This window comes from Lissotriton vulgaris, chromosome 10 (assembly GCF_964263255.1).
Source record: "Lissotriton vulgaris chromosome 10, aLisVul1.2, whole genome shotgun sequence".
Taxonomy (NCBI): Eukaryota; Metazoa; Chordata; class Amphibia; order Caudata; family Salamandridae; genus Lissotriton; species Lissotriton vulgaris.
This window is the reverse complement of record NC_141698.1, coordinates 1139795210-1139808635: the sequence shown is the minus strand read 5'-3', so window position 1 is coordinate 1139808635 and position 13426 is coordinate 1139795210. Positions and strand designations below refer to the sequence as shown.

General features: G+C 45.9%; 1 protein-coding gene across 1 annotated transcript in view; it reads left to right on the top strand.

The window, feature by feature from the left end:
• CLIC2 (CLIC family member 2) overlaps nucleotides 1-13426 on the top strand; it is a 168769-nt gene that overhangs the window by 144656 nt on the left and 10687 nt on the right. Inside the window, exons 4-5 of the mRNA XM_086942245.1 lie at nucleotides 3787-3893; nucleotides 10012-10193. Coding sequence (XP_086798371.1) covers nucleotides 3787-3893; nucleotides 10012-10193 — 289 coding nt within the window. The remainder of the gene's footprint in view (nucleotides 1-3786; nucleotides 3894-10011; nucleotides 10194-13426) is intronic.

The window sequence follows — 13426 nt, the reverse complement described above, 5'->3', positions numbered from 1 at the left end:
ATCTTTCCTGATAAGAGATTTTCCGGGAGCAAAAGAGCGAAAAACACACAAAGGTGAAAGAAGAAGGAAGAGAAAGATGCAAAACCATCAGGAAAGGAGACCGCAGGATCTGCAAGAGTTCCAAAAGGGGGCAGGGAGTGTCTGGTAGTGGATTAAAGAGGCCTGAGGTGGCTTGAAGATTCTGCAGCCTGGGCATTTATTAACACAACTGAGGGCTTCTGAGCAGAGCTTTGGGCCCCTGCACTCACTGTTTTACAAATGAAGCACTGCTCAGGCCCTGAGCAGCTCCACTCACAGCAGACCAGCTCCTCTCCTTCCTGCAGGACCGCTCTGCTGGCCCTTCAGCCTCCCTCGTAGCCTCAAGGAGCCAGCACGGCCACTTCTCTTGACCGGGCAGCAAAGTTCTCTTTAGAACCTGAAACCAGTGCAGAGTTCTGCCCCCTCCTCACAGACTATTATTGACCCACTCTTTCCAGCACTGGCAGCAGCCAGAGTCCAATCCGTCTTTAGTCCAGTTTTCACTTTGACTGTCCTCGGACCCCGGTCACTGAAAGACTGCGGCAAAGGTCAAAGGTTTCATGGCACACTTGACAAATCATTAATATTTGTTCTGGCAGAGTCCTGGCATCATCAAACTCCCAAATGTGCCTGGGGATGTCGGAGCCCTGGTCTGAGTGCCACGTGCTATTTATTTCACCTTCTAAGCACTTTATTTGTGTCTGGGGGCCTTTCTGTGTTGTTCACAGTCTTAGCTTCCATATTTTCCAGAGTGTGAATGAATAACATAGTTCAAGTTCAAGTTCAAGTTCAAGTTTAACATTTGTATAGCGCACTACTCACCCAGAGGGTCTCAAGGCGCTTGAGGGAGGGGGGTATTTTACTTGTCGAATATCCAGGTTTTTAGTTGTTTTCTGAAGGAGAGGTTGTTCTGTGTGAGGCGGAGGTGGGTGGGGAGAGAATTCCAGGTTTTGGCCGCTAAGTAGGAGAAGGGTCTTCCCCCAAGGTGGATCTATGGATGCGTGGAATTGCGGCGAGGGCTTGATTGGATGATCGAAGTTGGCGGGTGGGAGTGTAAAAGGACAGGCGCATGTTGAGGCATTCGGGTCCTAGGTCATAGAGGGCTTTGTGTGCGTGAGTGAGGAGACGGAACGTTATTCTCTTGTTGACGGGAAGCCAGTGGAGGTCTTTCAGGTGACCGGAAATGTGAGCTTGGCGGGGAATGTCTAGTATGAGTCTGGCTGAGGTGTTTTGGATGCGTTGGAGTTTTTTCTGTAGTTTGGCTGTGGTTCCGGCGTAAAGGGTGTTTCCATAGTCCAGTCGGCTTGTGACCAGTGTGTGGGTGACCGTCTTTCTTGTTTCGGTGGAGATCCAACGGAAGATTTTTTTGAGCATACGTAGGATGTTGAAGCATGATGATGAGACGGCGTTGACTTGTCTGGTCATCGAGAGGGAGGAGTCCAGGATGAAGCCCAGGTTACGTGCGTAGTCCGTAGGTATGGGTGCTTTTCCCAGGGCCGGTGGCCACCATTAGTCGTCCCAGGCGGAGGGGAAGGAACCTAAGATGAGGACTTCCGTTTTGTCCGAGTTCAGTTTTAAACGGCTGTTCTTCATCCACTCGGCTACTTCTTTCATCCCTTCGTGTAGGTTGGTTTTGGCGGTGTTTGGGTCTTTGGTGAGGGAGAGGATCAGCTGGGTGTCGTCTGCATAGGAGATGATGTTGAGGTTGTGTTGGCGCGCGATGGATGCGAGGGGACTCATGTATACGTTGAAGAGGGTGGGACTGAGTGATGATCCTTGTGGTACGCCGCAGATGACTTCGATGGCCTCAGATCTAAAAGGGGGGAGGCGGACTCTCTGGGTTCTACCTGCGAGGAACGAGATGATCCAGTCCAATGCTTTTCATTGTATTCCGACGTTGTTGAGGTGTAGTATGAGGGTGCTATGATAGACTGTGTCGAAAGCTGCGGAGAGGTCAAGTAGGATGAGGGCAGCTGTTTCTCTGTTGTCCAGTAGTGTTCGAATGTCGTCTGTTGTTGTGATGAGGGCGGTCTCGGTGCTGTGTTTGGCTCTGAAGCCGGACTGTGAAGGGTCGAGGGATTTGTTGGATTCGAGGAAGGCTTGAGCTGACTGTTGACGGCTTTCTCAATGACTTTGGCAAGGAATGGGTGGAGCGAGATGTGGCGGTAGTTCTTAAGTTCAGTGCGGTCTGCTGTGGGTTTCTTCAGAAGGGCGCTGAGTTCGGCATGTTTCCAGCTTTCCGGGAAGGTAGCGGAGTTGAGGGAGCAGTTGATGACATCTCGGAGATGGGGTGCGATAATGGAGTCTGCTTTGTTGAAAATGTGGTGGGGACATGGGTCGGTTGGCGATCCTGAGTGGATGGAGTTCATCAGTCGGGTGGTGTCTTCAGTGGTGATTGGGTTCCAGGCGCAAAGGTTGTTAGAGGGGGGTTTTGTTTCAGGGGTGGGTGGAGTGGACTGGTCTCCGGACTGGTTTTCAAAGCTGTTATGTATGTCGGCGATTTTGTTGTGGAAGAAAGAGGCTAGGGAGTCGCAGAGGTCTTGGGATGGGGTGATGTCGTTGGTGCCGGCGGTGGGGTTGGTAAATTCTTTGACGATGTTGAAAAGTTCCTTGCTGTTGTGGGCGTTGTTGTCGAGTCGATCCTTGAATGCTGATTTCTTGGTGGATCGGATCAGTTGGTGGTGTTTGCGGGTGGCGTTCTTGAGGGTGGCCAGGTTGTCAGTGGTTGGATTTTTTCTCCAGGCTTTCTCGAGGGTGCGACAGAACTTCTTGAATTTCTTGAGGTCATCGTTGAACCAGGGGGCTTTTTTGCTACCTTGCTTAATTTTATGTTTTTTCAAGGGTGCTAGTTCCCTCCCTTGGGGGGAATCAATCCCTCCAGGATACCAGGCGCAGTGGGGCCCGTTCACATTGTGCGGTGCAACAGTACTAAAGACGTACTACAAAATGCCATCGATACACCAACGTGTGTAGGTCTAAGCCTCCGACTGCACTACCTTTCTCTGTACGGAGATCCCGCTGCGGCTGCACAAGAAGGAATACGAAGAAGTAGTAAATGTGGGAGGGACGGGGGAGGGGACTAGAAAATGAGGAATATTTACAACTAAAAAGGAGATTTAGGGAGGAGTTAAGAGAGAGGTAGGTTGTGGTGCAGGGACGGACATGCACCCCCACAAAAGAGTAAGCACACTCCTATTCACAAGCTGCACGTCTATCGTTACTTCTGCCAGAAGGACCCAAAACAGTGGTAGTGTGTCCACCTCAGAGATGGAGTAAACCCAGCGCTGCCCATAGACACTCACGTGTGCTGCTACACCCTCCCATAGAAGAAAATGGAAGGCAGTAGGCTAAATTAAATCAAAATATTTAAAATATTTACAAATATAAATAATTAAAATTTCGTGTAAATAAAATCTAAAAGTGAAATATTTTAAATAACTCTTCAAATTGATAATGCATAATAAGTAAATATGTATACATTTTTTTACTTTGTGGAGATTTCTTTGCATTTTGGTTTTTGTAGTCTCAGTTTGTTTCCATTGCATTAACATGATTGCCAACCATGAGAATTTTCAGCCAAACAAATGCCGATGAGTTCCTCTGGTTCATGCTCCTTCTTTTGAGAATGCAGGAGGGACTCTGCACTGGCGCTGCGGCATCCCACACTGCCTGTCAGTGAGTGTCAGGCGTGGGAGAGCCCTGGTGACCTCTGGTGAGCAGCCCTGTGCATGTGGTTCACACTCACCCGTCTATTTCTTTATTGAACAGATATCCGCACCTGAGCCCCAAAAACAAGGAGTCCTTTGATGTGGGGAGCAACATCTTCGCCAAGTTTTCAGCGTACATCAAGAACACGCGGAAAGAAGCCAATATCAGTAAGAATCCAAAATCTGCTTCAGAGATCCACCACCAGATCCCATCTGCAGCAGATCACAGGAACACCATGCTAGACCAGATCCACCCTGAGATCCCATCTGCAGCAGATCACACAGGCACCATGCTAGACCAGATCCACCATGAGATTCCATCTGCAGCACATCATAAAGGCACCATGCTAGACCAGATCCACCCTGAGATCCCATCTGCAGCAGATCATAAAGGCACCATGCTAGACCAGATCCACCCTGAGATCCCATCTGCAGCAGATCATAAAGGCACCATGCTAGACCAGATCCACCCTGAGATCCCATCTGCAGCAGATCATAAAGGCACCATGCTAGACCAGATCCACCATCAGATTCCATCTGCAGCAGATCATAAAGGCACCATGCTAGACCAGATCCACCCTGAGATCCCATCTGCAGCAGATCATAAAGGCACCATGCTAGACCAGATCCACCATGAGATTCCATCTGCAGCAGATCATAAAGGCACCATGCTAGACCAGATCCACCATGAGATCCCATCTGCAGCAGATCACACAGACACCATGCTAGACCAGATCCGCCATTAGATCCCATCTGCAGCAGACCACACAGACACCATGCTAGACCAGATCCACCATATGAGATCCCATCTGCAGCAGATCAGAAAGACACCATGCTAGACCAGATCCACCATGAGATCCCATCTGCAGCAGATCACACAGACACCATGCTAGACCAGATCCACCATGAGATCCCATCTGCAGCAGATCACACAGACACCATGCTAGACCAAATCCGCCATCAGATTCCATCTGCAGCAGATCGCACAGACACCATGCTAGACCAGATCTCCCCTCAGATCCCATCTGCAGCAGATCACACAGACACCATGCTAGACCAGATCCACCATGAGATCCCATCCACAGCAGATCATAAAGGCACCATGCTAGACCAGATCCACCATCAGATCCCATCTGCAGCAGATCACACAGACACCATGCTAGACCAGATCCACCATGTCATTCCATCTGCAGCAGATCACACAGACACCATGCTAGACCAGATCCACCATCATATCCCATCTGCAGCAGATCACACAGACACCATGCTAGACCACATCCACCATGACATTCCATTTGCAGCAGATCATGAAGACACAGCGTTAGACCAGATCCACCATGACATTCCATCTGCAGCAGATCACACAGACACCATGCTAGACCAGATCCACCATGAGATCCCATCTACAGCAGATCAGAAGGACACCATCCTAGACCAGATCCACCATGAGATCCCATCTGCAGCAGATCACACAGACACCATGCTAGACCAGATCCACCATGAGATCCCATCCGCAGCAGATCATAAAGGCACCATGCTAGACCAGATCCACCTTCAGATCCCATCTGCAGCAGACCACACAGACACCATGCTAGACCAGATCCACATGATATCCCATCTGAAGCAGATCACACGAACATCATGCTAGACCAGATCCACCATGACATTCCATCTGCAGCAGATCATAAAGACACCATGCTAGACCAGATCCACCATGAGATCCCATCTGCAGCAGATCAGAAGGACACCATGCTAGACCATATCCACCATGAGATCCCATCTGAATCATATCTCACAGACACCATGATAGACCATATCCACCATCAGATTCCATGTGCAGCAGATCATAAAGGCACCATGCTAGACCAGATCCACCCTCAGATTCCATCTGCAGCAGATCACACAGACACCATACTAGACCAGATCCACCAGATGAGATCCCATCTGCAGCAGATTAGAAAGACACCATGCTAGACCAGATCCACCATGAGATCCCATCTGCAGCAGATCACACAGACACCTTGCTAGACCAGATCCACCATGAGATCCCATCTGCAGCAGACCACACAGACACCATGCTAGACCAGATCCACCATGAGATCCCATCCGCAGCAGATCATAAAGGCACCATGCTAGACCAGATCCACCATCAGATCGCATCTGCAGCAGACCACACAGACAACATGCTAGACCAGATCCAACATGAGATCCAATCTGCAGCAGATCAGAAGGACACCATGCTAGACCAGATCCACCATGAGATCCCATCTGTATCAGATCACAATGACAGTATGCTAGACCAGATCCACCATGAGATACCATCTGCAGCAGATCATAAAGGCACCATGCTAGACCAGATCCACCATCAGATCCCATCTGCAGCAGATCACACAGACACCATGCTAGACCAGGTCCACCATGAGATCCCATCTGAAGCAGATCACACGAACATCATGCTAGACCAGATCCACCATCAGATTCCATCTACAGCAGATCATGAAGACACCATACTAGACCAGATCCACCATGAGATCCCATCTGCAGCAGATCAGAAGGACACCATGCTAGACCAGATCCACCATGAGATCCCATCTGAAGCAGATCACACAGACACCATGCTAGACCAGATCCACCATGACAGTCAATCTGCAGCAGATCACATGAACGCCATGCTAGACCAGAACCACCATGAGATCCCATCTAAAGCTGATCATGAAGTCACCATGTTAGTCCAGATCCACCATGACATTCCATCTGCAGCAGATCACACAGACACCATGCTAGACCAGATCCACCATGAGATCCCATCCACAAAAGATCCGAAGGACACCATGCTAGACCATATCTACCATCAGATTCCATCTACAGCAGATCAGAAAGTAAGTATTGTAACAGACCGGGAGACCGGTGATAATTCCAACCCGGTCCTGATCGCCTTTGTTCCAAGACGAGCTTTGTACCCTTCAGCTAAATATACTTTGTGCGGACCTGCACAATACACAAATACACCCGATCAGGACCGGGTTAGAATTATCACTGGTCTCCCGGTGAGTTAGACCCCCTTTTCCATTTTTCTGATATACCGTGGGAGCAGCAATTAACCAGGTGCTTCCTTCATTTTCCTAATACGGCCCTTTCACTTTTCACCCACAGATACGATATATCACACCCTCTTAGGTACCCCTTCTGTTACGATACTTACTTTCTCCTTTTCATATTTCTCCTATACCATTTTCTTAATCTATCACCCCTGTACTTTGTATGTATTTCTGTCCTTTTTTCCGGTCCTGTACACGGCAGGCGCTTTTATTTAATTTATTTAATGAAAACGAGGTCAATACAGTATGCTTTCTCTTCCGATTGTCAAAGTGCCGACCTATCAGCCTCGTTGTAGGAACAGTATAGGTTCTCTTGCTTTTCTCTCCCCTCGACTAGGTGGAAGAATGTTGGATACATCACCAATTTATAACATTCATGATGCATATGTACCCATACCATTTTAGCTTTCAGTCGTTCTAAACGTATATACTGTTTTTTCTCTCCCAAGGCGGCAGGTCATTGCTTCTACCATGCAATGCAATATTTACTGATAGATGACTCTTTGAAACAATGCTATGCGTCTCAGTCAGTCACATTACTTTGTCACTGGTTCCCACATCACCGCACGCACTTGCAATTTATACCATGTCATTTGTTCTATTCTCTCTCCCCTTTTTTTACAGTTACTCAATTGGGTCCGCGGTTAACATTTAGCTAGTTTACCTAGGACCTCTGTGTTTCTTCCTACCGTGCTTCCTTTTCCTTTTTCTTTACTCGGTATGCTGTTTTTAACCATTTTTCACATGCCAAGACACTCATCACCATGTGGTCACAATATTGTTTTTTTTGCACTTTAGGTGTTTGTAATGGTTTTGAAAGTCACTTCCTTCATCCCTCCTCACGTTCTTCTTTTGGTCTCCACTCACACTAGGTACCCCTTTCTTTTCTTTGATTTTCAGTTTGTAATGTGTTCTTTCGCATTCTCATTGTTATCATTCCCAATTCCTTTTCTTTTTTGTATCACCTCCAGCCCTGAAGAGTCATTGGGTTAACACCCTAATTGACGAAACACGTGTAGGCTGGTTTTCCTTCTTGGTGGTGTCTCCTTTGATAGGAGGACCACTCACATACCCATTAAACTAAGACATTAAGAACATTGTGTGTGATCTTATCATTGAACACCCTACCTTGAATACTCATACCCTTACAATTGTTGTGTGCACTTGACTGGCTGTTTGACTTATTATAAGGGTTAGTTCCTACACCCTTTGGTTTCAGAGTTTTAGGGTTCTCTCTGTACAAGCAGCACCAACCAATACTACCTTTTTCATGACCACTCAACCACTACACGTTGTGTGCCATCCAATTTCTGAACACTAATAACCCCTCGCTGAACCGTAACTTTTTTTTGGCTGTCCCCCTGATGCCAATTGGAAATCCTGGTGGCCCACCGATATGTTTCCCCCATCATCCGCTACTCCCATGGCAAAAAATTTGGGTGTTAAAGTGGACAATGGACTGACCCTCAAACCCCAGATTCTCAGCGTAGTCGGCCAATGCTTCGGCCTTCTTAAAATTCTAAGGAAATTTCTTCACTTTTTGTCACATGCCGATAGGAAGATTACGGTACAGGCCTTGATTGGATCACGGCTGGACTATGCCAACATACTCTACCTAGGCCTTCCTGAGTATATTCTCACCCGTCTTCAATCTGTTCAAAACTCGGCTGCAAGGGCCATTTTTGGCCTCAGCCGAAGGTCTAACACCTCTGCTTTTTTAAATTCGGTCCTCTAGTTGTCGGTGCTCAAACGCATTGTCTTTAAGACTCTTATCACAGCGTTTAAATCTCTTCACGGCACCGGCGCCTTCTATTTAAGGAGAAGAGTGCACTTTTACTATCCTTCCAGATCCCTGCGATCCGCTTCTCAAGCGTTGGCTATTGTTCCTGCTATTAAACAAGCTTGTATGGGGGGACGTTCATACAGACTTTTGGCACCTCAACTGTGGAACAAATTGCCACTCTCCCTCAGGAAGCTAGATAATTTGCTCTCCTTTAGGAAGGAGCTCAAGACTTGGCTGTTTGGACAGTAGACTTATGCGATTCTCGGCCTAGCCCCTGCAGGTCTGTATCGCGCCGGGACACTCTGCCCCAGTAGCTGAGCGCTCTATAAGACAACCCTTAACATAACATACCATAACATATAGCACCACTAAGAGTAGAAATCACCACTGCTGCACAACGATCTCCTCAAGGTTAGCCCGGGTGGGCTTACTAGGAGGCTGCCTCCTACCCCCACCTAACCTCGCACAGTCCTGAAGAAGACCCGCTTAGACGCCACAAGTGTGCTACCCAAGGGTTGAAACGTTGACAAAAAATCCCAGTGGACCATTCTTTCCTAGGATTCTGTACCCAATACTGACTCCTGGAGTGTACAGACCATATTAACCATTTTTAAACATTGGTCACAACCCTCCCTTCCCCTCCTTTTCTCCTTAATTTTCGTAAAATCCTTGTATATATTTTAGATTGTATTGGCACCAATTACACTGAGCACCAATTGTCACTAATGTCACTACCAGCCCACTATTGTACAGCATTTTCAGCATTTGTACTTCATGTACGTTTATAAATGAATGAATTTATAGAAGATCATAATTTATCAAATATCTTTATAACTCACGAATTGCTTGGATTCTCATTCTCATTTTCTCTTTAAATAATTCTGTTCTGAATTTTCCCGTTGACAATGAATGAATAATAGTGTGTGCCAACATGAGATAAGTAAAGAAATATATTTTACCCGAATGAACCATTTGTTTATAATAATCATATGACTTCCCAGGTTCTTAGGGATACTGAGTTACCCCATTTGTTACTTACCTCAGTACATCAATGAGCAGAAAACACAGCAGTCAGAAGTAGGACTCGGTTATGTCCACAGCGGAAGGGCTATTGAACCCTGAGTCTCACATCTCAGTAGAGGAGATGATATTTCAATAATGCCCATCCCAATGGTAGGCCTTCTCTACATCAATAGGAAGCTTATGTTGCAATAGCCTCATATCCCAACATACAAGCTTCAGCCCATCAACATCAGAGGGGCCCCTGCTACGGTTGTAGGTTTTCCATATAATACACAACGCACGCATTCTTCAAGCTGCATCATCCCAGTGTTTAGTACTGTGCTTTAGCCCCAGTGGGGAACTTGTGGTTCTCAGATGTTACAACCCCATTTCTTTCTGCCAGATTTTGAAAAGGCTCTGCTGAAGGAGTTCAAGCGCCTGGACAACTACCTGAACACTCCGCTGCCTGACGAGATCGATCAGAACAGCACAGAGGAGGTCCTAGTGTCCACCCGGAGGTACCTGGATGGGAACCAGCTGACCCTGGCCGACTGCAACCTGTTACCCAAGCTTCATATCATCAAGGTGAGCAGGAGCAGCAGAACCGTAGGGTTTGGTTCTAGATCTCACCACGCGGGCTACGGTAAACCTATATCTAGAAGTGTAGCATCCACTTACTTGTCAGATTGTTTTCATGGGGATTGTGGGCCCATCGTTAATGAAACTGAGAACACACTATTCATAGTGATTTGGGAAAGTGAGAAACCTTGTCAGTGAGGTTTGGGACATCCCTGCTGAATATGATTTTTCCATTATCCTCACTAGGATTCAGGAGGTTCCTTTCAGTGTGATTTGGAGGACCCCAAACAAAGGGTTCCAGTGCACCTGGATCATTAGGGTCTTTTATATCCCATTCAATAGCATCTGGTACCCCACGTTCAGTGGCATCTAATACCCCATGTCCAGTGGCATTTGGTACCCCACGTTCAGTGGCATCTGGTACACAATGTTCAGCAGCATCTAGTACACGACGTTCAGTGAGATCTAATGCACCACGTTCAGTGGCATCTAGTACACCTCGTTCAATGGGAGCTGGTACAGAACATTTAAAGGGTTTTATTAGTACCCCACACTCAGGAGGATCTGGTGCACCGGGTTCAGTGGGATCCAGTGCACCTCATTCAGTGTGAGCTAGTACACCACATTTGGTGGGATTTGAATCCCCACATGCAATGGGATCTTGTACACCAAGTTCAGCGGGATCTGGAAATCATGTTCGGTGGCACACAATATTCAATGGGATCAGGTGCAATGCACTCAGTAGGATCTAGTACACCACGTTTAATGGGATCCAGTACACCTCATTCAATGGGAGATACTATACCACATTTGGTGGGGGTTGATACACCCCGTACAATGGGATCTTGTACACAAAGTTCAGCAGGATCTGGAAACTATGTTCAGTGACAGGCAATATTCAAAAGGATCTGTTACAATGCAGTCAGTGGTATCTATACACCACTTGAAGTGGGATTCAGTATACCACATCGAATTGCTTCTGCTAGACCATGTTTAATAGAATTTGGTGGACAGGGATCTGTAGCAATAACAAGAGATCTAAAGCTGTAACAATAACAACAGAAATCTGTATCAATAAAAAGAGAGATTTAAATATATAACAATAACAGAAGAAATATGTAGCAAAAACAAGAGAGAATTGAATATATAAAAATAACAGCAGAAATCTGTAGCAAAAACAAGAGATTTGAATATATAACAATAACAGACGAAATCTGTAGCAAGAACAAGAGAGATTTGAATATATAACAATAACAGCAGACATCTATAGCAAAAACAAGAGAGATTTGAATATATGACAATAACAGCAGAAATCTGTAGCAATAAAAAGAGATTTGAATATATAACAAAAAAAGCAGAAATCTGTAGCAATAGAAAGAAATATTTGAATATATAACAATAGAGCAGAATTGTGTAGCAATAAAAGAGAGATTTGAATATACAACAATAACAGCAGACATCTATAGCAAAAACAAGAGAGATTTGAATATATGACAATAACAGCAGAAATCTGTAGCAATAAAAAGAGAGATTTGAATATATGACAATAACAGCAGAAATCTGTAGCAATAAAAAGAGAGATTTGAATATATGACAATAACAGCAGAAATCTGTAGCAATAAAAAGAGAGATTTGAATATATAACAATAACAGCAGAAATCTGTAGCAATAAAAAGAGAGATTTGAATATATGGCAATAACAGCAGAAATCTGTAGCAATAAAAAGAGATTTGAATATATAACAAAAACAGCAGAAAACTGTAGCAATAGAAAGAGAGATTTGAATATATAACAATAACAACAGAAATCTGTAGCAAAAACAAGAGAGATTTGAATATATAACAATAACAGCAGAAATCTGTAGCAAAAACAAGAGATTTGAATATATAACAATAACAGCAGAAATCTGTAGCAAAAACAAGAGAGTTTTGAATATTTAACCACATCAGCGCGGCGGGAATTTTCGCGCTGTGCTGAACGTTCTAAAGAACGGGCGTGGTCATGACGGAACGGTTCCATCATGAACACAGCCCAACCAATGCTCATGACAGAACCGCTCCGTCATGAGCGTCGAAGGGGTTAACAATACCAGCAGAAATCTGTAGCAAAAATAAGAGAGATTTGAATACATAACAATAACAGCAAACATCTGTAGCAAAAACAAGAGAGATTTGAATATGTAAAAATAACAGCAGAAATCTGTAGCATACACAAGAGAGAGATCTGTAACAATAAGAACAGATCAGGGGAAATAAGTGAGATCTTGAGATCTTGAGTCAGCAGTATATTGAAGAACCTCTCAAATGCTGCCGCATGGATCCTCCTCATGCACACACACAAACTCCTATGGACGCCATGCGTAAAGGTCTCCTGTTCCCACCTAGCATCTTCTTCTTCTCTGCACTCCTCAAGCCTGGCTGGTTCTGCGTCGGCTACTTCTGCTGGGCTTATTCCTTCATACCTGCTTCCCCTGATCCAGGCTCTTGACCCATCACTGACTGCCACGTCAGGCCAGCTCTCTGACTGCTCACTCAGTTTCATTGACCTCTTTGTCTCTTTTTAGGCTTCAACCAGCAGGGAGCTCACAGTGGCACCTGGTTCTTGTAGATCCAGGGACAGTGGCACTTCAGTGATTGCCCATCTGCCCTTCAGCCCCTGAGCCATGGAGCTCTCTCCTAACACTCATCCTCCTCAAAGAGGAAAAGCTGTAGTTTGAACATTATTTAGGGCATCCAAGGAAGACAGAATAGGATAAAACAAGCAGAAAAGGGAACATGGTAGGAGCTGGGAATGAAAGGTGTAGCTAAGCCTCTCAAAAGGAAGACATCCTTTCAGACATAGCCCATGAATATGTCACAGTAGGTGTGAAGCACTGTGCTCAGGGGCAGGCTGACCTTTATTGAAGCAAAACCAAAGGGGATGATGGACGGAGTGTTGAACATTGCAAGCACTCACTCCCAGTCAACTGATCTGGGTTTAATCCATCATCATTCTTTAGCTCACTCGGCCACACCAGTTCTGACCTGACCATATGCAAATAAGTCTGACGCTGTGCCTCATGGAAACAGCCCAGCCCGAAACACCAAGTCATGTCTTCCCTGGACCAAAAACAAGCATCCTGGGACCGGTTTCTGGCTAATCAGCCGTCATCAGCCCGGCTTGCTTGAATCCAGTGGCAAAGTGAGCAAGGGACTCACGTCTGAGCATACCATGCCAACTTAGGGCGAACAAATCAAAAC